Source organism: Ustilaginoidea virens, chromosome 2 (assembly GCF_000687475.1).
Source record: "Ustilaginoidea virens chromosome 2, complete sequence".
In the NCBI taxonomy this organism is placed as follows: Eukaryota; Fungi; Ascomycota; class Sordariomycetes; order Hypocreales; family Clavicipitaceae; genus Ustilaginoidea; species Ustilaginoidea virens.
The window spans coordinates 107,406-134,165 of record NC_057317.1 but is presented as its reverse complement, the minus strand read 5'-3'; the positions used below and the strand labels follow the sequence as shown (position 1 = coordinate 134,165).

Below are 26,760 nucleotides of genomic sequence, written 5' to 3'. Positions count from 1 at the left end.
TAGCCTTTAGACCGTTCTTTCGCTTATTATACTATAGTAATTACAACTAGAATTAATTAGGGTATCGATAAAGGTAGAATTATTATATAATATTGGGACTAAAAAGGGGTATCTATCTATATAGTCCTTAATATTATCGATCTCCTTTATATAGTATTCCTATTATGACCTGGCTAAAGGCTAGGTATATTTTTTAAGCCCTCTCGCGAGATTTAGCTTAAGGGCTAGTCTTTTCCCTAGGAATCGCTATTATCGCTATCTCTAAGCTTAGCGATTCGCGAGGCTTTTATAGCCTTTAGGTCTATAGAAGCTATAGTTATCTCTAGTAGGGGCCGGGCCGGCCTTAGCTTGCACTTTAGTATTTTATAGCTAGTATCCCCGCATCGGATGCAAAGTGACTTCTAGTAGCGCTCCTTAAGGACTTCCCTCGAAACCTATAGCGCCCTTTTACTAGGAAACCTTCGCTTACCTTTCGAACCTAGCTTATAAACGCCTATTATAGGCGTATTACTATCTTTATCCTAAGCGGTTGTCTGCAGATCCCGGGCGTTATTATTATAATCCTAGGAAGGGTCCGTATAATACTTTATAGTAAGACTTATCTCTAGATCGATAGCAATTTCATAATACTATATGACGGCCGCCTTATAGTCCTTACGGGAGACCCTTAGGCCGATAATCTTATCCGATATATAAGGGTTAAAGGCGGATTAAAGCATTTCTAATTTAACTGACTCGGGCTACTTAAGCCCCCCTACTAATACTAATTTCTCTTTAAAACGCATAAAAAAGGTAGAAAAGGGTTCTTTCGGCGCCTAACGGAAGGTATACTTAAGCTCGCTAATTATATATTCCTCCCGATATAGGTCCTCAAAGAGTCGCTATAGGTAGTTAAAGAAAGCTATAGGGCGGTAATAAAGGGCCGCACTATTCTTAAAGAATGCCGCAACTTAAGATTAGACCATAGCCAAGAGGTTTTAGTAGATAAATATCCATTAGGTCTTATCGTTACCAATAAAGTCCTAATTGATCTCTAATTTATGCTCTATAAAGGTCTTCTATGCGGTAAATATAGCCTTTTTACCGTTAAAGGGTTCCCCGACCGGTATCGGCTTATGCCTAGGTCGGGTTTCCTCCGGGGTTAAGATAGAGTTAGTCTAAAACCAGTTAGGGGTTATTATAAGGGCTAGCGATAGTTATTATTATATCTGGTCGATAAGGGCTAGTATCTAATACTCGGTCTATTCGGCCTAAGCGTATATCTAATGCTCACTCTCCTGGCTTTAGGATAGCTATTCTTAGAACCTTATATTAAGGACTTCTATAGCATTAGTAATTAACTCCCATTAAGCGGCCTATTGATAAGCGGAGGCGCGTCGGGTATCATCTAAGCCTGTAGTATTCTATAAGGGCCCTATATCTATTATCGGCGGTTGTATATGGTATAATAATAAGGGTTAAAAGAGTTTTATTAATTATAACGGACTGGCCCTAGGGCGACTGCGAATAGGCGTTAATCGGATATATTGATAAAACTAAGGAGGAAGGGAGAAGAGCCCGAATCGGGTCCCTTCCGCAGTCTATATACATCCGTATGTAGCGCGGGCTAGAGCCCTAATGTTGCCCTATGGGCCCGCGCGTCTACCTAATGTCATCCGTTTCGGACTAGGCACGGGCGCAGCCCGAGCCTCAGTCAATCTATAACACGGGCATAGCCCGAGTCTGTGACAGGATCGAATCTATTCGTATTAATCACTTATACAATATAGAGATTTCGTTAAACCATTCCTCTATATTATATCTTGCGAGGTTATGCCGTATAGCCTACTTAAAATTTTCTTTGAGGTATTCCCGGATAATAAGCTAAACCGGTCGTATATATTTTATTAGGCATTAAATTTTTCCTTAAACGTTCCGATCGCCTACTACTAATATCTTATAGCTAGGGCTTAACATTAATTCGAACCACACTATATACACTCGAAGATTCCGACTAAATATCATATAACGGTCGTTCTAAAAGTTATACTAAATATTAGCTTATTTCATCCATTCTGCAGTATTAATACCACTAGGGCGTTATATCGGCTTAAAGTGGTGGTTTTCTTTAATATTCTCGACTTACTACGGCCGGATTATTCTTATTCTTACTAATAGTACTGCCGATAATGCCCTAGCTGCCGATACAGCTCTGGTATTTGCAGAAGGGGCACGATCTACAGCTTCTATTAATGAATCTGCTATTACTGCAGATATTAGTGTTGATGCTAATGCCTGCGTAGAATAGATAGGTTTATCTAATTCCTATACCGGCAGAAGGGGTATATTTAGTATTTCCGAGCCCTTAGGATCAACAAATATCCAAATATCATCATCTAAAGCATGCTTTTAAATATAATTATACTAGATATCCTAGTTATATCGGGACATCAGCTTAACTACTGGTTTAGAGCTATTATTAGTAATAATACCCATTTTCGCTAATAACGATATTCAGGGCATGAATTAATCTAACGAAAATAGCAGTCAAAATATCTATTAGTTAATTTTAAAGGAAATATCGCGACTTTCTACCTAAATAGCCTCCTTTTTTGATTAATAAGGCCATACGAGTATATTAGCAATAATGCTTTTAACGGATTTAAAGGGGAATCCCGAGCTTGCTCAAATAGGATCCGGAAAATAGTGGCTTTTATAGCAAAATAAAGATAACAGTTAATCTTAAGGCTGGGCCATAAGGTAAGGGATAACAATAAGGTTTTATTATAATATTTACGCAATTGCTACCATATCAGAATGCATAGGGAAAATGCGATAATGCTTGATTAAAGGAACCAAGTCCTCTCTAAGAGACTTGTGTTCCCAGCTATTTATAGTGGGATAGGGGGTACCCCTAAGGGCTTACTGATCTAGGGAGAACTCGGCACATCCGACCTCGGATATGACCGATATCCACATTACAGACAAGCCAATTTCCCTCCAACACTTGTTCAGGTCGTCAACTTGTCGAGTACCTTTCCGGCCGATCAGGCTGCTATGTCCAGGGCTCCGTGCTGTTCAAAGCCACCTCCATCTCTGGGCCGCCGAGATGTTTGCAGTAATTGTCGGACGATGCAATCAATCTGAGCGGTCCCAATGCGGACGCATGGAGACACTGTTGGAGCCTGAAGGAAAGGCTTGACCGACTTGGCAGGGAGCAAGCAGGTAAGAGAAAACGAGGTCCAAGTCAATGCATAGAACGGCGTACAGTATCTTTCGAGAACAGACATTTGCGCACTGCGTATCCGAGATCGGAGCGCGCTTTTCCGTTTGAGGCGTCAACTCGTCGGTCCGTTCTCCGCAGACGGGATGACATAACTGGCGGGGTGGCACAGATCAGGCACGGCCTACTAATTTCACAGCTTCACCAGTTCAGGGCCTCAGCCTCAGCCGTCCAAGTTGAAAGCCGAAACCAGTAACCTCGCTTCCCCCGCCGTTGCCCGCTCTCCCAGCCATCGTCATGTCCTCGGGAACCGCCAAAATCCTCTCGACCGGGCCGTTGGTGCGACAAGCCTCCAATCCCCCTCCCAAACTAGCCAAACCAAGAACACCCAAAACTTACCCATTGCACAGCCCGACGACCAAGCCCGATGGATCAAGCTCACCCAGTAACCCCTACCCTCCCTCCTCCCACGCCCCGGTTCTTCACAGGCAAGCGAGCTGACCCCTCCCTCCCTCCAAAAAGAATCAAGTACCAAGACCCTAGAGGCACCCACCGCACCTGGGAATCCGCCGAGCGCCGCACCCGGCCCACCAACGCCCCCCTAGACGGCGTCGGCATCGTCGCCATCCTCGACAAGCCCACCGGCAAGGAGATCGTCCTCCAGAAGCAGTTCCGCCCGCCCGTCGGACGCATCACCATCGAGGTGCCCGCCGGCCTGGTCGACGAGGGCGAGACCGCCGAGGAGGCCGCCGTGCGGGAGCTGCGCGAGGAGACGGGCTACGTGGGCGTCGTCACCGAGACCACGCCCGTCATGTACAACGACCCCGGGTTCTGCAACACCAACCTGTGCATGGTGCACGTCTCGGTGGACCTGAGCCTGCCCGAGAACCAGGACCCCGCGCCGCAGCTGGAGGATGGCGAGTTCATCGACGTCTTCACCGTCAGGCTGGCCGATTTGTGGGACGAGTGCAAGAGGCTCGAGGAGGAGGGCTGTGCCATCGACGCGAGGGTCGGCACGCTTGCAGAGGGCATCTTGCTGGCGCAGCGGATGAAGCTGTGAGGAGATTTCAAGGCATCCAAGGGCCCGCCACGACGATGCACTAGACGTACCAAGCGAAGAAGAAGAAGAAAAATAGAAAGTAGAGGATAGAAAAGTAAAAGAAAAAAAAGGGGGGGGAGGGCCTAGATCTTGCGGGCGTGGCATCAGATCCTCTTGTCCCCTCTTCAATCCCTCCCATAGAGCCACCACGCCAAGATATCTCGCCTCCCTAGGCGGCACCCCCCCTTTCTCAAATCCTCATGCGAACCAACCTCGGTGTGATCTTTGCCCCTCGGACTTTAGCCCCTTTGGCTTGCCGGCTCCACTCCTCCAACATGTCTCCTGGAATCCTCCTCTCGCGGGTATATTTATATATAACGTGCCCGTCGCAGCCCCCGCCTGGGAAACATGGCCCGCCGGCAACCCCTTCCCTCCCGCACAGCTGCCATCTTGGGCGGTGGCGTCTTACTCCACTGGCGGCAAGGGACTTTGAAATTCCTCCGTTGTCAGACCGGGAGAGCGGGCATGCGGTCTAGGGACATGGTTTCCGTGGGGCGAAGAGAACTGGGGATGGGCGATTCGTTTCGGGCGCGGCTGCTGAGCTACAGTACATACATGGCGTTGTGGGATGCCGAGGAGTGAGGTTGCATTGCAGTCCATGACAAACCGGTCCTTGATCGGGCGCCAGCACTAGGATTCGGCGACTGGCTTGCCGTGAGCAACTCTCCCATCAACGCCTCAGCCACGTGCAGCTAGCTGAGCTGGCTTTGGTACGAGGAACAAAAAAGACCCCAGATGCACTTACCCATGGGAGAAAGTGACAAGGGCAAAATCTCATCTCTGTCGTTGCTCAGCACGCTGGTTTATCGCTCGGCAACGTCCCTTTGCCTCTTGTGCCCTAGACGGTAGACGGCATCTTGCATGGTCACCGGCTGCATCTTCAATGCGGCCAGAAGTACTCCGTGCTCGGTGCTAGATTTTATCCCCAATAATGTACGGAGTACGCAGAATCTGGAAATCCACCCACATGACCACCAAGTCTGCCTACTGAGGCTCTGCGCTCACACCACCAAGAAGGGATAAGTTGCCAGGACCGCCGTCGCTCACTCAGCTGCGTTTGTCAGGATCCATCCCGGGCCACGGGGCTGGGACAAAACGGTGACCACGACGCAGCAGCGCCTCCTACTGTCACGCCGTCCGGAGGGGGGAGGGGACACGGGACGCTGGTCTCAAACTCTATGCGGCTGCGGACAGGCATCCTCGCCATCAGCATCTTTTCCTAGCTTAAATATCCACTGCTAAGCCCCAATCGCCGAAAGAAAGAAAAAATGCGGATCTGCACGTACACACTGTCGTTTGCGGCTCGTGCGAATTCGCGCTTCAGCAGATTGACCCGGCAACCAAATCCTCTTGACGAGGCAAGCACAATGGGTTCTCTGACAGCGGCTCCATCACGGCCGGCACATTCCATGCGCGAGTGTTGGGGGTAGAAGCGAGTGTTGGGGCAGAAGCGTGTGCGAACAACGCTACTACGTCCATGCGGCTCTCCTTCTCACGCTTCCGCAGCTCTATAAAGCCCGTATATGGTGCTGTCGCCGACCTCTTGCCTCGGGGCCCATTCCACGGCGTCGTCATCCGCCACGACGTACCACGGGTTGGTCATCTTTCCCTCCATGTCATCCCGGCATGTAAATGAGCCGGCGGCCTTGGTTCCAGGCTAACTGTGTCGTGCCAGCTTTGGGACCAACACCCCGAAAAGGCTTGCGCATCGCTTCGCCATCCGCGAGAATGCCAAACACGGGCTTCGAGTGTCCGCATGCAAGCTGCGCCCCGAGGCAAATCACCCAGGTCAAAGGATCGCCGTGTCCGAAATGCAACTGCCCGAGAACATTCCCGCTAAGCCGGCATCCAACGTGCCCTCCTCCACCGGGTACGCCACGTGGGCCCCCAAAGGCAGTGAGGAGATGAGGCGCGAAAGGAGGAATCAAGCCGTGGCGAGGTTGACGGAAGGTTGTTCGTTAGCGGGACGCTGATGCCGAGCAGGGACGTGGCTGAGCATTGCGGAGGGCCAGGAGCAAGATGTCATTTTTTTTCTGGGGGGGGGGTTTTTTTTCCTTCGCGAGGTGATGGTTGGTCATGTACTCCGTAGCCAATCGACTCGTCTCTTGCAAAGAAGGATTCTCTATACATTTTTTTTCTTATAATCAAGACGAGGCTCAGGGAAACTGCAGCCTGACCGTGTGTTGGATTGCTCCTCTGACTCAGCATCGTGATGCGGCTGAGTCTCGACGCCCGGGCTCAGTCAGGCTCAGCTCTCCCAAAGAGACACTGCTGGCAAAAGAGTAAAACTTCTTCATTCGACAAATAACCGCCCGCCACCTGGACATTACGCCTGGTGGTGTGAACAGCAACCCGAGCTGGGCTAGAAGCGAGGCTCTCGCAACAAGGCGTGCCAGCACGACGGCAGAGACCAAAGTGCGGCGCGTATACGGAAGTAGATGCCATCGCGTCATCACACTGACGCAAATGCTTCCGTCACCATTGCTTGCCCGTTGAGTACACGAAAAGCACTGCATTGCTTTCCTCAACCGCTGGACGGTTTGCTGCTTCCTCCGCCCAAAGGAATTCCTCCTGTGTCAAATCGTTTTGACCGGGGCAAAGATGGCGTCTGACACGCAGCGCGCCCCAAAGGTGTGCGTGTGCGTGTGCGTGTGCGTGTGCTCGTCCCGGTCCAGCCCACAAACCTTGCAACCAACCTCACGGGCCGTTTCACGAGGGGAAGGAATCGGCACCTGTAAAGAAGCCGGCCTTGAGACAGTTTTCGGTTTTCAGTCTACACACAGAACGAGTGATCAGGCTTCTAACGGCGATTGTGCCCCGTCTCATGCAGCCCTGCAAGGATTCAAGACAGGTCACTCCGTTAGTCGTTGGCTGTGTTGATCGATCGGGCTGTTTGTTGGCTGAAATGACTTGAGATCAGATCCATGCGCTTTTCCATCCAAGACAAGCTTTCGCGGATCTTTCCTGATGCGTTGTTTGTTTTTCTCCACCCCTTTTCTGTTGGGCAACAGAGTCCGGAGCCTCAAATCCTAAGAAGTGCCAGATTCTTGAGCCCGACCAAGTCACCCCGACCAAGTCGCCAAAGGAATGGAGTGCGCATTCTCGGTACTTTGACAGGCTCTACCTGGATTCGGAGCCAAGCCGCCTCATTTTCGGGAGGCAGCATTTGAAGCGCCATCCAGTGAACGAGCCAGCTTCTTGCAGGCTGTGCCAATGCCCAAATCGGTCGTCTTCCTGCCAAACGTTCCACTCGTTTCAGATTTCCTAGGTGATGAAGGCGTGCATCGTGCATCAGAAGGAAGCAGGCCTTTCGCCATGCCGTCCGCATCCCCCGGTTGGCCCACTGTTCAAGACTCCAGCACTCTTCCGCATTGGTCCTTGACTCCTTGCCACCGCTCCTGTCGTTTGCCGTCCAATGTTGGGCACCACTGTACTTATCTACTTGCCAATAAGGTCCGGAACCTCTTCCAGCTTCCGCGGGCCTTTTGCTGCCCATTGAATGCTGATTGCGTTGCGCGGTGGTTATGTCGTTATGCGCCCCCCCAAAGACTGTAAACAGGCTGGCCAGCTTCCGATTGTTCTGTAGACTTTGCCTGAATTGATCATGAATTCGCCCGCGTAACAAGCTGTGTCATCTTGTCTTCGGGTGTGAGAAAACGTGTCGTGGCTGCGGTGCCCCTCTTTAAATGCAGGGGATAAGTATTGTTCGCAAACGTTTGTTCATCTTGCAAACGTGGCTGCCATCCTCGGCAGATCCTTGCATTGGTGGCTTCTCTGGGTCATCATCAACGGCTTTCCTATGGACTGGGCATCCCAGTTTGAGTGCACAGTCTGCTGCGCGATTCCCTCGTCTGGCTTTTCCCTGCGCCTTGACGAACGTAACAACCTCTCCGCCTAATTTTTTCTGGTTCTGTTTCGTTTTCGGCTTCTTTTTTCCTGTGCTCTTTCATACCGGCATGCGTCTTCATTTGCATCGGCTTGATTCTTAATCAAAGTCGCCGAGAGTCTTGGACTACAACTGCGCTTGAGACCCGATCTCCTCCGGTCGCGACGACTGCTGGTGAATGATCGAGGTCCAAACCGTTTATTTCGAAGCTCCTTCAGCGCGGCCGACTTGCTGATTGCTGTCAAACAGTCCCAGCAGCACCATGTCTGCTCACGATGAATCCCACGGGACCCAACCGAGCTCAACCGCTGAGACTGAGTCTCGGGATTGCTTGGGGCCCGCTGTTGCAAATGAAGAGACCCGACTCTTGGATACCGATCTACCGCCACATGTTGTCCCAAGCCGGTCATTTCAAAACGTTGTCGTGAGCATGTGTGTGCTATTCCTGTTCATTGTCGAGGCCAGCCAGTTCATCATGGGCCCGCCTCTGCAGCAAGTCGCGGAGGATCGCATTTGCGGCGAATTCTATCCCGACCACGAGCTGGGGCTGGTTACACAGGACGATGGTAGGTGCAAGGACAAGGCCGTCCAGAAGGAGCTGGCCATGCTGCGGTCGTGGCAGATTTCGGGGGAAATGTTTGTTCGTGAGTGCAAGGCATCCGCCCCATTCTGGAAGCTGTCCAGCCGTCTTGTGCCGTCAGGAGAGCCGCATCTGAATCGCGGCCGCGCCTAGCCTTTTTTGTCCAAATCCCGTATGGCATCATTGCCGACAAGTATGGGCGCCGACCAGTCTTGTTCCTGGCCTTGTTTGGAGCCGGTCTTCAGACGGCTTGGCTTCTCATGGTCTGTGAGTGTTGTTGCGCCACGGAAGCGGTAGTTGACGGGTCCAGGCAGAAAGCGAGGGCTAACAGTCTACCGTAAACAGTGAGCTTGCCCCAGACCTTCTCTGTCTGGTCCATTCTGTACGGCAACATCGCCTACCTGATTGGTGGTGGCGGTACCATGGCCGGGGCCATGGTCTGGACTCTGATCGCCGATGCTATTCCCGTGGCCAGGCGAACAAGCATCTACTACTTGCTATATGCCATGATCCTCATATCGGCCGTAGTCATCAACCCACTCACAGCCGCCTTGTTGAGCATCGACCCTTGGATCGCAATATGGCTGGGTTTCGCTATTCTCGTGGCTGGTACTTTCGCCTCTCTTTTGGTTCCCGAGACGCTACATCTTCGACAAACAGCCGATACCCGACCAGCCAGCGTTGGCGGCTCAACACACGTTTCAAACCATCTGCCCAAGTCATGGTTTCAGCGCGCTGTGTTCACTGCGGCAAACGACATGAGCCACATCTGGCGATTCATCTTTGCTTCGACGAGCGTCATGATTCTCATGGTGGCGTACGCGCTGCTTTTTCCCATCAAGCTGAATGCCTTTGCCAACTCGCTCCAGTACATGACGAAACGATTTGAATGGAAGTGGTCAACGGTAAGTTTTGGGAATTCCCTCCCTTCTCTCTGTGCGTGTGTGCGTTTGTGCGTGTGTGCGTGTTCACAGTGTTGACGCGAAACCAGGCAACGTATGTCTCGACCATCAGCAACATTACAGCGTTGGTCGCCCTTTTGCTTCTCTTGCCAGCAAGTTCTTGGCTCCTTGTCAACCGTTGCGGGTTCGGCCCTCTGAGCCGCGACCTGTTCCTGACCCGCATATCTGTCGTTTTCGTCATTGTCGGGTCGCTCCTAACAGCTATTGCCCCGGTGCCGTGGCTGTACATTTCAGCTCTCATCATCACCAGTCTTGGTGTGGGATGTATAACACTCTGCCGGGCGTTGTTGAATGCCATTGTTGAGCCTCACACCGTAGCTACTTTGAACACGACTGTGTCCATGCTGGAAACCATGATGGGCTTGATCGGATCCCCCGTTTTAGGCTGGCTCCTCAGCAAAGGCATGGATCTTGGAGGACTGTGGATGGGACTGCCGTATCTCGTTTGTGGCGCATTGGCAATTGGATCGGGATTACTGCTTGCTGCCTTTAGGCTTCGACGGGGATTCGCGCAGGCGGACTAGGTGGGAGGCTTGAGGATTTGAGAAAATAGGAATTCATGTGCATTAGAGAAACGAGACATTTCTAGTATGGATGGTTTTTTACATGGCGTTGAAGCGTTTTCAGGTTCAGGCAGAGACCCAGACCCCTCATTGCAGGTACCAGACTGTTTGGGCGGAGCATCACAGAGAAAGCTAGCACCTGTAAGCCCCGCCTGGCACCTAACCACCTCCCCACCAACCGCCAGACTCCAGCTCCACGCGACCTCCGAGGCGGATGTCGCAACCTCAAACCCACGACCATTGCCTGCCATCACCACGCCATTCGCATCCGCATTTGGTACATCCCCCACCCCCGCTGCAGTCTCCTCATTCTCGATATCCAACCTCGCAGTCAGTCCTTCAAAATGTCGGACGACGAGGACTTTATGCAGGAATCCGAGGAAGAACAGTAAGCGCGCCCTCTCGCGCTCAGCGATTGGGTCAGCCCCCCACGGTTAACCAGCTCGTTTCAGATATGACTTCGAGTACGAGGAGGACGAGGAAGACGAATCCGGCGATGTCGACATCGAGAATAAGTACTACAATGCAAAACAGCTGAAACTGACCGATGCGGACGAAGCCATCTCCGACTTCCTGAGCATTCCGTCTCTGGAGAAGGAAAAGGGCGAATGGGGTTTCAAGGGACTCAAGCAAGCAATAAAGCTCGAGTTCAACCTCGGGAGATACGACGAGGTAAGAAGGAATCGCTCCCGCGCCGGGGTAGTAAAACCAAGTCCGCCATTTATTCACCCGAGTGCCCAGGCCGCCGACCATTTCGCCCAACTATTGACGTATGTAAAGTCGGCCGTGACCCGCAACTACTCCGAAAAGTCGATAAACAACATGCTCGACTACATCGACAAGGGTGCTGATGGCAAAGAAGCGGCCAAGAGCATGGAGAGGTTTTACTCCCTCACCCTTCAGAGCTTCCAAAGCACCAACAATGAACGGCTCTGGCTGAAGACCAACATTAAGCTTCTGAAGTTGCTGCTCGACCGGAAGGAATACCTCTCCGTCTCGAGAAAGCTCCGAGAACTTCACAGGGCCTGCCAGCGGCCCGACGGCACGGACGACCCGAGCAAAGGAACCTACCTGCTCGAGGTGTACGCGCTTGAGATTCAGATGCTGGCCGAGACCAAACACAACAAGCAGCTCAAAGCGCTGTATCAACGAGCACTCAAAGTCAAGTCAGCCGTCCCACATCCCCGCATCATGGGCATCATACGCGAGTGCGGAGGCAAGATGCACATGGCCGAGGAGAACTGGAAGGAAGCACAGAGTGACTTTTTCGAGTCGTTTCGCAACTACGACGAAGCAGGCTCACTACAGCGCATCCAGGTTCTCAAGTATCTACTCCTGACCACAATGCTCATGAAATCCAACATCAATCCCTTCGACTCGCAAGAGACAAAACCGTACAAGTCCGATCCGAGGATCTCCGCCATGACGGAACTCGTCGATGCTTATCAGAGAGATGATGTGCACGCATATCAGAAGGTGCTGCAGACACACCAAGATATTCTGGACGATCCATTCATTGCTGAGAACATTGATGAAGTTACTCGCAACATGCGCACCAAGGGTATTCTGAAACTGATCGCTCCTTACACAAGGATGAAGCTACCTTGGATTGCAAAGCAGCTCAAGGTATCCCTGCCAGAGGTTCAAGATATATTGGGGTTCTTGATCGTGGACGGGAAAATCAATGGCACAATCAACCAACAAGAAGAGATTTTAGAGGTCGTTTCGGACGCAGACGCGGAGCATACCCAAGCCATGAGCCGTTTGTCCGCATCCATCTCTGATCTTTACGAAGCTGTTTTCAAGGACGGCGATGGGCTTTTTCGCGGCACAGATGCTGCTTCATTTGATCAGAAGATGGATCTCCAAGGCCTAAACATGGGCCGTGCCCTGGGGAATCGAGGGCAAATACAACAACGAGGGAAAAAGGGAAAAGGCTCAAGTGCAACGCTGTGGTAGTAATGTAATAATAACCAATATGGAAGCTTATAATTTGACGATGCGGAGCAGTATCTTTAATTCGTCTGTTTTTTTTTTCCCCCTTCTCTCTCTCTCTCCCTCTCTCTCTTTTCTCCCCCGCCTCCTTTTTTTTGAGCGTCATTTTGAGGGTTGATACTTCTGCATTGACCTCGTCAAAACATTACCCTGAACGGCAATCCCGTCTGTTGTGTTTCACCAACAATGAAAATCATTTCATTCTGTTGCACAAAATAGAAAGTCTCTCCTCATGCCGCAAAGGGGTGTGGCTTTACCGGTGTGCTGAGTGAGGGGTTGACGGGGATGCATACAGCCCAAGAACCAAGTCGAGCAACGCCAGCAAAGATGGTGCGTATTACAAAGACTGAAGAAATGGCGGCCCATCCTACTTGACTGTGTGAGACGCAGCGTGGTAATCTGTTGATTTGTTATTCAACCATGCGAAAAAAAAATTCGTATGTCGTGGTGGCAATCATGGTGTCATGCCTGTATGTACGTGCCCTGCTTGCGCACCGAACAATATCACTTATCGATTCTGTATGTAGGCTAAATGCACGTTAGCCTAACATTGTGCTCACCTTCTAGCTTTGTCGCAGCTCCATCTCACAAGGTGCGTTTCCTTCAATGTCCCCCAGTGGCTCGCCTTGGTCCGTCTGGCCGGCAGCTGGCCGCCGATGAGAAATTTCAAGGGCGAGGAAAGATGGGGGATTCGATCGAATGTCATGTGCGGCACAGCCATTCCTCCCTCATTCCTCAGAGATCATTGCGGCACCATGGACCTACCCCAAGGCGTAGCACGGCAGGGATCATTCCGCAGTAGAGATATGGAGCACTTCTGCTACCGAAAGTGACGTGAAAGGCTTGGCAGAACTCCGTAACGGAGCGAGGTCTGCGGACCATCAAACCAATTATTTTGTCTTCATCAGCATCGACATATTCCGCTATATATGTCTGTGTATGTTCCACAGACGTTTGCCGTTGGAGAAATCAGCATGGTTTTACTGAAGAGTAAGGCGAGGCGGCATTGATCGGACTACCAGATATGGTGGAACAGGCAAAGATGTAAAATTCGATATCTGTGCCTCGCCGAGCAGCATTGCGTAACTGCTGAAGCCAGCAGAATTGGCCCGCCCAGGTCAATAAGTGTTTCTTCTGTTGTTGTTTCTGTTGTTATTCCGGGGTTTTTGAGGAAAACGAAACGTGAGTACCGGTGACCCGAACACATCAAGCCTGGCACTTGAAGGCATGCTTATAAAAATAAAGAAGAAAAAAAACTGGATTGTGCTGCCACCAAGCGACCATGTTTCTTTCTTTTCTCTTAATTGGTTTTTCTTGGTTGCCTCTGCCTCGATTCTTGCATTTAGAGCACCAAGAACAGTCCTTCGTCTTGTTGTTGTTGTTGTGCGGCACGGGCCAGAGAAACTAAGCGGCTCTCTCCCCGAAGCGCGCGAAACTCGCCAGTGAGATTGACTGAAACCGGGGTACTTTTGTAGTCGGTTGGCAAAATAACGGGAACTTTGGGATACGGGTGGTCGATTCAGCCGTTAGTTACATGTGAAGAAATGGGGATCGGCCAAGCACTTACTCCCGGAGCTTGGATTCCAGGTACTTTGCAGGGCCACTTGCAGCCAACCATGTGTGGCTTATTGAGAAGCGGATCCAGCCGTGGAACCAAGTCTTCGGTTTTTGAGAGACTTTGTTTGGATCGTGGATAATTAGGGGGGCCGATCGGTGGCGGCCAGGACACGAGTCGTTGTGATCCGATGTGGAGTGTATCTTGGGGCATTGCATCTGCAAACTTGCCCCGTTCTTGAGTTGCAGGTGATTTCAGATGGGACGGCCCAGCTTGGAAAGAAAGGGGGGTTGCAGCCGTTACAGCCCGAAAGTGAGCCGTATCCTGTGCATTTCGGCAGCCACGGTGGCATTGTTGGATGTGGGTGACAACATAAGGTCTGGTGTCTGGTCAGGCCCGTCAGGGCCAAGCTGTAGCATTCTAAGCCGTTGCCTTTTTTCCCTTCAAGGTTGGTTCCAAACTAGGCGGGACGTTTGGGTTGTACAAAAACCAGCATGCGACAAATGTCACCTCACTGTCGGCTGTATTTTATGAGAACCATGACGCAACTGATCAAGCTGTGTATGATGCTGGTGGGTTTCGGCTCTTCCTCTTTAGACAATCCAAAATTGGTGACTCTGGCAATACTAGGTAGGTGCCGCCGAATTCTTCGGTGCAGTGAAAGCGAAGGCAGCCAGACGGGTAAATATTAGTCCCGACCTAGCTGCTGCCTCACTTTTACATACATCCCTCTGAAGGTGCCAAGGTGCAGCTTTTGTACTGGACCCACTTTTTGCAAAATACCTAGCAGGTACCTCCCTTTAACCAGTCCAGTCGCCAACCCTTAGTCACTAAACTCCTTATATCAGTGATAACTAATACCAGGAGGTCTAATACCTGCTAAATACGTCCTATCAGTAAGGGCATATTGCCTATTTTCTATGGCTAAATTAGCAGAAAATCGCCTTATAGCGCTTTATAAGTCTGCATATTGTGGGTACTTCTGCTATTGTACTATTTTATTGTCTGCTGATGTACCCCTTAAATATACGGCTTTCTATTGGCTTAAACCCTGGTCCAGTATAAAAGCTGCACCTCAGCACCTTAAAAGAAATACTGTCTTAACTTCACTGCCGTATTGCCTTATTTTACTGCCTTCTCTTCCTGCTTGCCTTCCGATTTCTTCGCAAATCTCCAGGCAAAGCTCCGCTTTCCCTGATAAACGAATAAAAACCAGGTTCTTGCTCAGTCGCTAGCTATTAGGCCAGCCCGAGACTATGCAGCCTAAAAGTTTAAAGCAATAACAGGTCTGTGATGCCCTTAGATATTCTGGGCCGCACGCGCGCTATACTGACAGAGCTAGCGAGTACTCTCTTGGCCAGAAGGCCCGGGTAATCTTGTTACACTCCGTCGTGCTAGGGGTAGAGCATTGCAATTATTGCTCTTTAACGAGGAATCCCTAGTAAGCGCAAGTTATCAGCTTGCGTTGATCATGTCCCTGCCCTTTGTATATACCGCCCGTCGCTACTACCGATTGAATGGCTTAGTGAGGCGTCCGGACTGGCCTAGAGAGGTGGGCAACTACCACTTAGGGCCGGAAAGCTCTCGGCAGGATTTGTCTACAGTGCGGTTGCTCCTTAGTTCCGCACGGCTGCCACGACCCACACCAGTCGAACCATCGTAAGTACGGAGTAGATCCTCTAGATTCCCCCCTCTCCCCCCCCCCCCCTCTCCCCTAATAACAAATTAATGACGCTACTTATCAAGTTTCAGATATTCCTATCGTTTCAGCAAACTAAAATCACAACATGACGGCACACACAGGCGAACAACCCGATTGCGCTACCTTGGCGAATAATTTTCAAGAAATTGGAGACCAAATTGAACGTTTCCAAAATATTCCTGCTTTCAATAATGGCGCTCTAATATTAGAACGTCTAGACCAATTGATGCATGAGATTACATCGTTCCGTCAGGAGGTTCGTTCACAGTTTACAGCAATAGACGCGAAGTTCGAAGCAATGGACGCGAAGTTCCAAGCAATGGACGCGAAGTTCCAAGCTATGTAAGTTGTATATCCACATCACAAAATAGACACAGGCATGAGAATTAATTCAATAATAGGAACAGGAATCTTACGTCACGACAGGCCAACCAATGGGCAGTTTCCGGCGGGGTGTCGCTATTGCCGATGTATAATATTTTTACAGGCAATGAGATAGCCAATTGTCCCCAAACATTAGCTGCTTTAGAGCAGTGCAATGGTAAGTACATTTAATAAGCAACCAGACTCTATGTAAATAGTTCCTAGTATTATTTATATAGATACAATAGCTAGTCGTATATTAGGAGAGCTAGGAGAGCCTGTTCCCAAATCGCTTGAAGAGAAACGGAAGCGACTGGCTTTAGCGTTTGGAGTTCGATTTCAATTACGCTTGTAGTACACGGTTTAAAGCGGTGTTTCCCAGTCAGGGTGGAGTTTTCTTTTTGCGATGACTATTTAAAACATTGCCAGCTTGACTCCAAACTCGCGATAAAGACGGAGTAATTAATGGTGTTTTTATTTTCTGAGGCTAGGCCATTCGGAGGTTGATGAGATACCGTTAGGCAAGCCGCCTTGGACCAGTTTTTCAGATAATTCACCCATTCCCAAAAAATAAATAAATAAATAAAAACGCTTTTTCGGTAGCTCTGACACGGGTGCATGCATCTTTGTTCTAGAGACGTTTCACAGGCATTTAGATTCGCCACGGTCTAGAAGCTGTGCATGGTGGGTCATATAATTCCTTCAACCCCCAGAGGGTCTAGACTCTGGGCACTGTATCAAGAGAAAAGGTGCGTCCGTTCGTCCATGTCTTCGGCAGGACTGGTTGGTGTGGTGCATGCCACTGCATGGGTTTCTCTTGGGATTTTGTAGCTTGCAACGCTATACATCGAGGAGACCGATTGAATTGTTTTCGCAATTATTTTTCACGTGATGGAATGGCAATTCTTCCCATGAGAAACGTCATGTAAAGTAGGTCGCGATGATGGCGTCGTTCGGTGAAGTGATGGCATGGAAAAGTTGGCCGGTGAGTCGATGTCACGATGAGTTGTGTGTCTAGCCTCTAGTTCATGCCACAAGGAGAAATCAGGACTGGGGGCGAAGACGGGATCCTCTACACGCCGAATTGCATGCAAGAGCAGTTCGAGATTAGCCGTGGGGAGGGGACATGCCGCTCAGCGCTGCCTTGCTCGCGGCAGTCAAAAAAAGGAGACGCGTGAAAGTTGTTGGCCTCCTTGTCCCAGGACCCAAAGGGTCCCTGACCTTCACCGGAGGATACTCATCGAGGCCAGGACAATTTCTGCCCCATCGTCCAGCTCCGTTGACTGGCACGAGAACCCATGCCTGTTCCACCCTCGCAACTCGCAGCTTGGCCCCTGTCATTGTCCAATGATGCCTCGTACCAACATGGTCCCTGTCGATAATACACCTAATTTGGACGTTGGGATGTGTGATGACTCTGAGGAGGCGGGAAACCGTCAAAAAGCGGAGAATCTCTTGGCTCTGCGGAGCGCTCCGTCGTGATTACAGTGTGATTACACGAATGCTCGTTGCTGATATGAACGGGAGGCAGCCTCAGAGCATGCCCAGAGCAAGTCTGGATCCCCCGCCATGTCATGATCTGCTCATAACCCCATGCTAGGAGCTCGGCTTTGAACTGGACACACGTCTGAGCAAGCCTTCCACCATACGAGCAATCGTGTCAGAAAAAGCGTACGTCTGAAGACGGGCCGCCCGGGAAGCGGGGTGGTGGCCAGAAAAAGAGGGTGTAGGAAGGGAGGCTGCATGTGCATGCAAAGCCTTGACGATGCCATCCAAGCTGCCAACGGGCCATCTTGTGGCAGATGCTTCCCCCCCCCCTCATGTACCTGTGGCAAGTCAGCCAAGGGCTTCTCCAAACCGCAGCCCCATTGATTTCTCCTGTCAATCCTGTGACAGCGTGTGTCCTGTGGGTTTCAATTCTTTTCCCTTCCCTTCATATTGGTTGCGGCCTGCTGCACGGATATGTAGTAACCCATGCTGTGTATGTTACCTCCCAAGTACGTCAAGAAATCTGATCTTTGGCTTTGAACTTGATCACTCACATTTACATCCTGGGTGCATACCGTTGCCTGCGGTATCGCCAGCATGCTTTGCGTATCCACGAATCCACTTTGAATCTTGTCTTTCAGGTCCTCCGACACATTTATTAGGACGACATCCTCGCTTGTCAAGGGCTTGATCTGTCGGTTCGCCGCCCCAATACTTCCCCGGCTGTGAGTGTGTCTTAGGCAAGCGCGCATTCTTCCCAACCCAAGTAGCTCCTTCCCTTCGCAGTATATCTCTGTTTACAAGTCTGTCGGTTTGTCCCTCTTTCTTTCTATCTGCTCTCTCTTTCCCTCTTTCCTTCCTTCCCTCCTCACCCTGGTTCTTCCAAGGAAGGCCCTTATCAACACAATTCCTGCCTCGCCGAATCAGTTGCTTTTTTCCTGGGGTTTTCGTTCCTTTCTTTTTCAGTCCAGCCACCCCGTACCCTGTGGGCGTATCAGCTGAGAACATTCTCTTCTTTCAGCTGCAGGTCGATCTGCCAACCTAAAAATCCCCTAATCTCGATCCTCAACCGTGGGGTTCTCGAAGTGCATTGGCTTTACACCATAAGCTCTCTTCTACCTTTTCCGTCGAATCGATTGACTTTCGCCAGACACCGAATCTTTCACCGCTCAGGGCTCAGTAAGCTTCAACCACTGTTCAAGACCAGTGAGCGCACTTTCAATCAGAAAGCTTCCCGCCTATACCAAGCAACGGAGAGTTCGCTGGGCTTCCGGCTAGCATCAATTCCTCAATCCCAAGTCGCAAGGCAACCGTACCTGCAGGAAACAACCTTTGTGGACATAAAACACCAACGGACATTGGCAAAGACTGCGGTTCGGCTGTCGGTAATTAACGGTTGCTGCCACTCTTCCATCCTTGTTCTTTGAACGCCATACTTGACTCAACCAGGCGATCTGAACCGCTTTCGCTTGCTATTGAAACTGAGTGACAGTGCTGCGCGTACTCGGTTGACAAAACACATCACCCAGGACAACTTGCATTGCCCGGAAGATTCCTGCACCAGTTGAATCTCGCGTCTCCCATTCTTGATTCTGAGTCATTTCCTACTCACAGTCTCGCCCCGTTTAAGTAAGGAGGCATGTTTCAGCCCCAATCGATGCCGTTTTCGCCCTCGTCTTTCTTTTCTTCGTTGCCTCCATTTCATGGGGTAGACTTTTCCAGTGTCTATGACCTGCCCGAAGCCACAGGTGCAGCAGAAAGGGCGCTTAGCCCCACCAATCGAGGGCAACAGCCGCAGTCTCAGGACCTGGCTCATCATACCCACATGTTGTCCTCATCTTGTGCCACAGCCGTTCTCCACCCACCTCAACAGCATCTGCACTTGAGCCGACGACTGTCGCAGCACCCCCATCCTCCAGAGGCGTCCCAAGTCGGCAATAGTCAACTTCGACATCAGCTCAAGCCGCACGGAAGGATGGAGGGAGAAAACAGCCATGACTTGGCTTCTCAGCAACAGGCAGCAGAAGAATATCAACCCGATCTTCAGGTAAGCACGAGCACCGAAACTCCATGGATCCCGGCGCACCATATTCACTTAGAATCACATCCATGTCGCGACACTGATGAAGAGACTTTGACACGATGGACCAACTCTTTCCGTTAGCTAACTTTCGAACTCGATCAGGATTCCCTAGTCGGAGACAAAGCTCCTTGTGAAGCCATCACACATGAATACGCCAAAGCTGACCAAGTCTATGTGGAGAAAACGGTCGTGAGTCTCGCATAATCAGTGTCCTTTGGTGCATACCAAATCGTAGCCGCACCACCAGGCATTGACTGAGTGAATATTGTCTTCTAGGCCCTGCCCCAAACTTACTCTCATTATCGTCCTGTTAGGGGCGACGGCAACTGCGGCTGGAGAGGTAAGTTTCTGCCCTTCCCCACTCTATCACGGTCACTGGCAGATCCGTCTCGATGGCATTCACTGCCATGGCTACATACAAGACTCTGACTAACAGCTCTCCTAATCTGTCAGCAATCGGATTCTCATACTTTGAGAAACTTGTTAATGTTGGTGATCAAAACCAGATTGAGGGAGAGGTTGCTCGGTTGAAAAGCTTGAACCACCTTTTGGCCACTGTGGGAGGTTACGACTATTTTGAAGATTTCGCCGATGAGGCGTTTGATCTCTTGCGTGAAGTTGCAGTCATCATCGAAAGACCTGAGACGGCACATGATTTGATTCACCAGAAATGGAACGAGACGGCAGTCGAAGGCAGCCTGATCTTCTACTTTCGTCTGCTTGCGGCGACATATCTCAAAGCACATGCCGCCACATACGAACCTTTTATCCCTGGAGGACAGAGCGTTGCTGCATACTGTAGTCAAAATATCGAAGTCGTGAACCGGGAGATTGAGCAGCTGGGGATTATTGCATTGGTAAACATTCTCCTCAAGCCTGTCAATTTCGTCCTTGAAATAGCATACCTAGATCGCAGTCCAGGCACCCAAGTCAACCGTTATCGCTTCCCGGAGGAAGCGAATGAAAAGGATGCTTCAGGCTTGGGTCCTATAATCTACCTTCTCTACAGACCAGATCACTACGACATCCTGTACCGATCGCAGCCGGTCAGTCTTCCAGCAACATCATCTCCGCCGCAACTGTCCGTGCAAGTGAACCGAGTCACTGGTTTTACACACGACACAGCATTTTCGAGCACAGCCGCTACCTTGGGGGCCTTTGCAACAGCTGACTATGGTACTTTGAGCATGATACCGGGGCTCAGTACCGGAGGTGGGGCCGGACTTACGGGATTGGTATCAATGGCAGCAGCATCTGGAGCAGCTAGTCCGATAGTTAGCGATGGGTTCTCATCGTCTCATCAAGACCCATGGCTCACGCCATACGGATCGGAAGTGTCGTCCAGCAAGGAAGCATCACCGTCGCAGCCACCCTCGGCGATTACGTCGGCTCACCCGTCATCACCACCTGCTCCACTAACACCCACCACACCGATGTGTTCATCTTCGTCGTTAATGGCTCCAAGCCTGAGTCTGGTCTCTCAACAGCTTTCCCAGCACGTCCCTGCACCCGCTGCAGGAGCAGGCTATCCCATTCGGTTCAGTCCCCATCAGCTAGAATATGAAAGCAATAGCTTCCCCGAGCCGACTTTTCAAGTGACGACAAACACTTTCAAGAATAGCGTTTGGAACCGCGCGCATTACGGAAATCCGGACTTTCAGCCTGAGGAATGGAACCCCGACGAAGACAGTATCGATCACCGATTGTCGGGGAAGAAGAAAGCCCGAAAAGACTCAAACTAACACTTGCACGTGGTTCTCTAACGCTTATCGTTTTGTTTCTTGAAAGCCTACATCATATCGACAACGGTGAATTTCACACGAAAGAGTAACGCCACTACGCAGCTGCATTATGGCCGCCGGCTTTTTAAATCACGAGAACAGCTGGCTGTCAATGTGGACAGAGTCAGCGGACTTTTTGTCGACGGAAAAGAGGCTTCCAATACCGCGTATATCGCTGGAATTGCGGTAGACACTATCTCAGGGAATCCCGGTTGCACTTGGGCGTTTGGGTGACGGAGTAAAGACAATATCAAAATAGCACAGGGTTTATCACGCAGTAAATGGGGCATGCATGAAATTATGACACGCATAATTAGGCATTAGTTCGTCGTCCAATGAAAAAGGAATATCACCGAGACGGGATCGCCAAGTCGCTAATTTTGACTCTGGTTGACTTGATGCATGGCAGTGGTGCAGGCAAGTCAATAATTGATGAAGACGGCTGGCAACCCATGTTGCAGCGTTGTTCCAGTGGAGGGTAAATACCAGACGGTAAAAAGGATATTAATCGGCAATAACTCATCTTTATCGAGCCAATCATAGGCGCCGTCTTCCGTAGCTCAGGTGAAAAGAGGTTCGTTCATGACAGCATCCACATATCTCCTCTCATCTGTTGAAACAAGCCGTGTTACGCTCCTCAGTCGGTTATCCCTGGAACACACAGGAGTCACGTCCCCGACCTGTGCGTGCGCCTTACCGATCTCTGCAACCGCCACCACAAGTCTCGTCACCCCAGTAGCTCTCTCCCGTGTCTAGATTTTGATCCCGAAACACCAATCACCTCCGATCAGCCGAGGAACAGAGTCGCCTCCTCCCCGGGCGAAACCTTCCGATAGATGGTGGGGATAGCAGGGTTTGGCGACGGACATTGCGAAGCGTCCTTTGAAAGACGAAACCTCGTGCATGACAGGCTTCGATCCGGTGCATGGTGGCTTCGACACAGTGATGCTTGGGGTGTTGTATTCGCCATTGGGGGCACGTAATGGTTCCCCTGGGACGGGGGGGGGGGGGGGGGGGGGGGGGGGCGGCAAAAGCATGCATTCAATCTGCCGGGCAAAAGTAGTCCCCAGCGTGTCACCCACGTCTAGTTGCGCTCCATCTTGGCATTGTAGCGTGCAGATGCCACCAAGTGGTTACATTGCGGAAGACTCCCAACCTAGGTGCCGCCGTGTTACAGGTCAGATAATACGAACTTGCCGAAAAAAACAATCCCTGGCTCAGTCTCTCTCACTTGGTGGCTTGGAAATGCGGCGCACTTTGGAGTCTTCGTAAGGAACACGTCACGGTTGGGTAAGCTGGGATATGTCCTGGTTCAAGTTTTCTAGGCGCTGGTGCTTGTTGCAGCACCCGCGGTGAGAATCGTGGCTTTGTGTGGAGTTGGGAGCCATGCCAAAGAAGGGATTGATGGATGAGGTGGTTAGACGGTTGTCTCCGAAGCTGCTGCGAAAGCGTCGCGTTAAGTATTGAGAGATGACAGGGTACTAAACGGGAACTAGTACAGAGGACATGGCTGAGTACAATGAAGCCTTTGAGCAATATCGCGTAGCCATTGCCTTGACGGACATGCTTTAGAAAAGATGGTTGCTCTCAGGGTCCTTTCCGTTTATGGCCCTCTGGTCATCATTGAACAGTGAGCATGTCCCTTTGCATACATCTGCCAGAATAAGAACCTCAGCTGCCTGCTCCATTGAGCAACACTGGTGCTGGTCCCCTCTTGTGTACCAGACGCTGTAATCTTTCTGCCTGGGCCGCGATTTTGGGCGTTTTTTTTTTCACCCCCCTGGATGGTAAAACAGCACGAAGGGGTTTTACGGGCGTAGAGTCTTCTTCAACACATCCGAAAAAGTCTTTAGGGCTTTTGCATGGTGCATTGGTCGCGTGGCTTGGTTGCGCGGGTTGGAATCCATCGCCAGCCATCTGATTGTTGTTGCTGGACGTGAGGCCACTTATCGACACGGGATCTGTGTAATCATTTCGAGGGGCCTTTTTTTGATTCGTACGAATTCGCCTCCACCTCGCTGCAGAGGGCCCAGTCCTGCGATTTGAATAGTAGTCCCATCAAGGCCGCGATGTCGTCCGGTTCGAGACCCACCCTGAACTGGTCATCATTCCCGCGTCTTCGTAGAAGAGTCCCTACCACTTACAGGGTCTTCACCGTGGCTCAACGAGAACTCGTTTCATGGCTAGTATCGCATGTTGCTTCCGGAAATTGAGCAAGATCTTTGACGCAGCTGGGCGATGCCTTTTTTTTTTTTTTTTTGCAACAAGCGACGTCTTGTCGGGTCGTAAGCGTCACATAGTCGCATCGTGGTTTTTGACCAAGGTTCGAGTAGGCCAAATCACATCTCCGCGCCACAGTCGCAGGTCGGGCGAGCTCAGCAAGATGAAGACTCGGCAAGTTGAATGGATGGAAACTGAAGACTGATGATGCAGTCAGAAGACTGGGTGAAAGGGGAAAAGCGGGGTCTGCCCCCTTCCCCTCCCCCCACCCAAAAAAAAAAGGACCTTCCACCACCAGATGTCTGCTTATCATCAACACATTCTTCAAAAAATAAATAAGTTGAAAATAAAAGAACGACACGAAGACGACAGCACTTTCAGCAAATTTATCCTCTATTTAGCTTCAGAGTGAGACAGTATTAAGCGACGTAGGGATATTGCAGACCAATGCCAACAAATTTCGCCACGGTGGACAAACGAGGTCGCGTAATAGCCGACTTTCCGCGATGCTACCAACAATTAAAATGAGACAACTATGCCCTATGTAAGAAACCATCAATTCAACAATCATGTGGTGGAAAGGCCATGCTTAATAGGTTGTCGAACAGAATGGATAGCACAAACCTTGTGTCTCGGCCAGACAAATACTATTGGGGCATCGCGCGAGCAGACGTTATCCATGTTCAATATCTGGATCCTATTATGAACAATGGTCCGCGGCCATGAGCAGACTCGGGGAAGGGCGACGGGAAATAGTCAGTGCAAGGACATTTTATTGAGAAAAGCACAAGCGCTAGTGTTTCCAAACTACGGATTGTTGCCTCGACGTTGCAACTTGCAAGCGTTGCGTGAGTCTGTGCCTCGCACATAGTCGTGGCAAACGCAGCCAAAGTAGAAACATTTGGGTTCTAACTTCTGACCCACCCTTGTTAGATGAAAGCTTCTAACCACGTATTGATAAGGATACCAAGCATCTCCACTCAAGCCAAGCGATTCACGGAGGGGCAGTTGGAAGACGAGCAATCTATCAATGGGTCAATCACAGGGCCTAAACAGTTAGCCTCTGGCTAATCGGGGTTGATATGTCGGTCCAGCGATTGAATCATCGATTGAATCTAGAGACAATTACGTCCGCCTGGGAAGACGTGGACCTAGTCCATGTGTAGCAAACAATTCAGCTCCCCACTGACGACGCCGCGCCACGTGTTATAATCGAGAAGGTAGCAGGCCCCGTTTTCTTACCCTTTGAGGACGGGAGCCGACGGTCTCGCGAAATTTAGACCGCTTCGAGGTTCGCTCATATGCCGACGTGGAACCCGCTGCGCCACGAAACGTGCCATATTTGGTCAACGCCGCGCCTACTTGCCTTTGAGGAGCACATCCCGCGCCTGTTTGTGGTGATTATAGGTGCTAGTTTTATCTCGAGACGGGAACGCTAAGTAGAAGTCCTTTCGGCGCTCGAGTCGGCCTCGGAAATGACGGGTCGCCTCGGCGCTATTGGATACAGAATGCGCTACTGCTTCATTGGCAATGAGTGCTGAAGGCCTCGTGCGCGGGAAAACACCGTCGATGTTGCCCATCTCGCATTGTCTCCTCTGATTCCTGGGCCCCATGTCTTTGCGTCAGTTACCTCATTTTGATGCAATGAGTACCCGACCTCGACCGGAATGCTCAAGAGGAGAAAACGGGCTGGCTGACACCTGTCCATATTCGCGCCGATTCAGAGGCAGGAGCCAGACAGATCCCCTTTCACGCGAGAGATGCTCCTGTCTTTTGCTAAAATCTCTTTCCATTCATAGCAACAGGCAACAGTGCTGTCTATTGGGTTTCATTGCTGCGACAACTTTCTCTCTGTTAAATTGACAAAATTTCCCCTTCTTCGCTCTTCTGTCCTTGCACATCTACCAAGTCATTCAAACCCAAACCCAAGCTTCTGTTACCCCCCCCCCCCCCCTCCCCGGTCCCCTTCCCGGGCAGAATGTTTTTTTTTACAGACTCAGGGTCCGGCCCTGAGCCCATTAGACTAAATAATGAAAATGACAGCAATTCCGACTTTACATCAGTATCTGAAGATGACTTACCGCCTATTCACGCTTACGGTCATACTTATCACGGCTCAGGGAGAGTTTGGGTGCCCAACGACGTCAGCGAGGCCTCTCGCCTTAATTTACAGCACCTACTATTCAAAAAACTCCACCGAGGACGTCTTACACATACCAGACTGCCAGACGAAATAAGCCATGGCGACTTTGAAATCCTTGATGTCGGCACAGGTGCTGGCACCTGGGCACATGAGATGGGACGGCAGTACCCCTCTGCCAACATACTAGGCACAGACCTCAGTGTCGCTCTTTTGCACCATTACATACCGCCGAACGTGAGGTTTGAGGTTTTTGACGCGGCCGAACCTTGGGACGACCGCAAGTATCATTTCATCAACATGCGGGATCTCGTGGGGGGTGGGATCCGCGATTGGAAGGGTTTGCTGTCGTCGGCATTTGCGCATCTCTATCCCGGGGGACAGCTTGAGTTTGTCCAGTTCAGATGCGAGTCCTCGCAGGCTAGCTCCTCGGCGGACGAGGTGCCGGACGCGCTGCAGGAGTATCAGAGGACACTGCAGAGGATGTGTGATGAGCAGGGGCTGGATTTCGACCCTGCGTCAAGTGTGCCTGCTTGGCTCGACGAGATGGGCGCGGAAAACATATGTTCACGCGTTCGCTGGTTGCCTACCTGGATTGGTCGAGATGCGCTGCATGCTGTTTCCGCACGGAATAGACATGTCGGAGAGCTAGGTGGAATCCTTCTCCCACTTGGTAAGTCATGGTTTTGAGATGCGCACTCAAGGAGAAGTTGTAGGCGGCTGACTGGCGTTGCTAGTGTTGGAGAACTGGGCAATCATGCTTTTCGATAAGGGAGGTCTAGGAGAAGACTACACGAGGGATCTCATCTCGAGAATAGTGGAGGAGCAGAGGCTCGATCAGGCAAGAATCTGTTTGAAGCTGTGAGTTTGCGGCCCTCGGGCAGAGTTTGCTTCCTCTCTCAGCTAGGGGGTATGCTAACCAGCAGTGCCACGACGTAGCGACGTAATTACGGCCAGCAAGCCAGAATTCGACGACTCCTAACGCATTGTCACATGCGCAATGGAGGGGCCAGCCGGTAACTTGCGGATTGATTGGATGGAATGCCTCGGGTAGATGAAGTCATTAATGCCATACAGTGTATTCTAGATGTGACGGCAGCTGCCAAGTTTGGCAAGACCACGAACGGACATGTACTTATTT

The 26,760-nt window shown here is 50.8% G+C and overlaps 7 protein-coding genes across 7 annotated transcripts; all 7 read left to right on the top strand.

Moving 5' to 3' along the window:
- Positions 1-3,499: 3,499 nt before the first annotated feature.
- On the top strand, positions 3,500-4,262 carry UV8b_01803 (uncharacterized protein; the record flags this gene model as incomplete). The annotated part of the gene is made up of 3 exons (XM_043139301.1): positions 3,500-3,541; positions 3,613-3,647; positions 3,725-4,262. The coding sequence occupies 3 exons, from the start codon at positions 3,500-3,502 to the stop codon at positions 4,260-4,262; spliced, it is 615 nt and encodes a 204-aa protein (XP_042995235.1).
- Positions 4,263-8,449: 4,187 nt separating this feature from the next.
- On the top strand, positions 8,450-10,253 carry UV8b_01802 (uncharacterized protein; the record flags this gene model as incomplete). Its single annotated transcript, XM_043139300.1, has 4 exons — positions 8,450-8,831; positions 8,921-9,034; positions 9,113-9,672; positions 9,759-10,253. The coding sequence occupies 4 exons, from the start codon at positions 8,450-8,452 to the stop codon at positions 10,251-10,253; spliced, it is 1,551 nt and encodes a 516-aa protein (XP_042995234.1).
- Positions 10,254-10,636: 383 nt separating this feature from the next.
- Positions 10,637-12,251, top strand: UV8b_01801 (uncharacterized protein; the record flags this gene model as incomplete). The annotated part of the gene is made up of 3 exons (XM_043139299.1): positions 10,637-10,680; positions 10,745-10,964; positions 11,034-12,251. The coding sequence occupies 3 exons, from the start codon at positions 10,637-10,639 to the stop codon at positions 12,249-12,251; spliced, it is 1,482 nt and encodes a 493-aa protein (XP_042995233.1).
- Positions 12,252-15,770: 3,519 nt separating this feature from the next.
- Positions 15,771-16,099, top strand: UV8b_01800 (uncharacterized protein; the record flags this gene model as incomplete). Its single annotated transcript, XM_043139298.1, has 2 exons — positions 15,771-15,886; positions 15,946-16,099. The coding sequence occupies 2 exons, from the start codon at positions 15,771-15,773 to the stop codon at positions 16,097-16,099; spliced, it is 270 nt and encodes an 89-aa protein (XP_042995232.1).
- A 2,935-nt stretch (positions 16,100-19,034) lies between these two features.
- UV8b_01799 (uncharacterized protein) lies at positions 19,035-21,220 on the top strand (the record flags this gene model as incomplete). The annotated part of the gene is made up of 4 exons (XM_043139297.1): positions 19,035-19,442; positions 19,581-19,667; positions 19,755-19,818; positions 19,932-21,220. 4 exons carry the CDS (start codon positions 19,035-19,037, stop codon positions 21,218-21,220), a joined length of 1,848 nt encoding a protein of 615 aa, XP_042995231.1.
- A 2,765-nt stretch (positions 21,221-23,985) lies between these two features.
- UV8b_01798 (uncharacterized protein) lies at positions 23,986-24,426 on the top strand (the record flags this gene model as incomplete). The annotated part of the gene is made up of 4 exons (XM_043139296.1): positions 23,986-24,023; positions 24,088-24,191; positions 24,277-24,327; positions 24,413-24,426. The coding sequence occupies 4 exons, from the start codon at positions 23,986-23,988 to the stop codon at positions 24,424-24,426; spliced, it is 207 nt and encodes a 68-aa protein (XP_042995230.1).
- Positions 24,427-25,457: 1,031 nt separating this feature from the next.
- On the top strand, positions 25,458-26,601 carry UV8b_01797 (uncharacterized protein; the record flags this gene model as incomplete). The annotated part of the gene is made up of 3 exons (XM_043139295.1): positions 25,458-26,292; positions 26,357-26,480; positions 26,559-26,601. The coding sequence occupies 3 exons, from the start codon at positions 25,458-25,460 to the stop codon at positions 26,599-26,601; spliced, it is 1,002 nt and encodes a 333-aa protein (XP_042995229.1).
- Between the last annotated feature and the right edge of the window lie 159 nt (positions 26,602-26,760).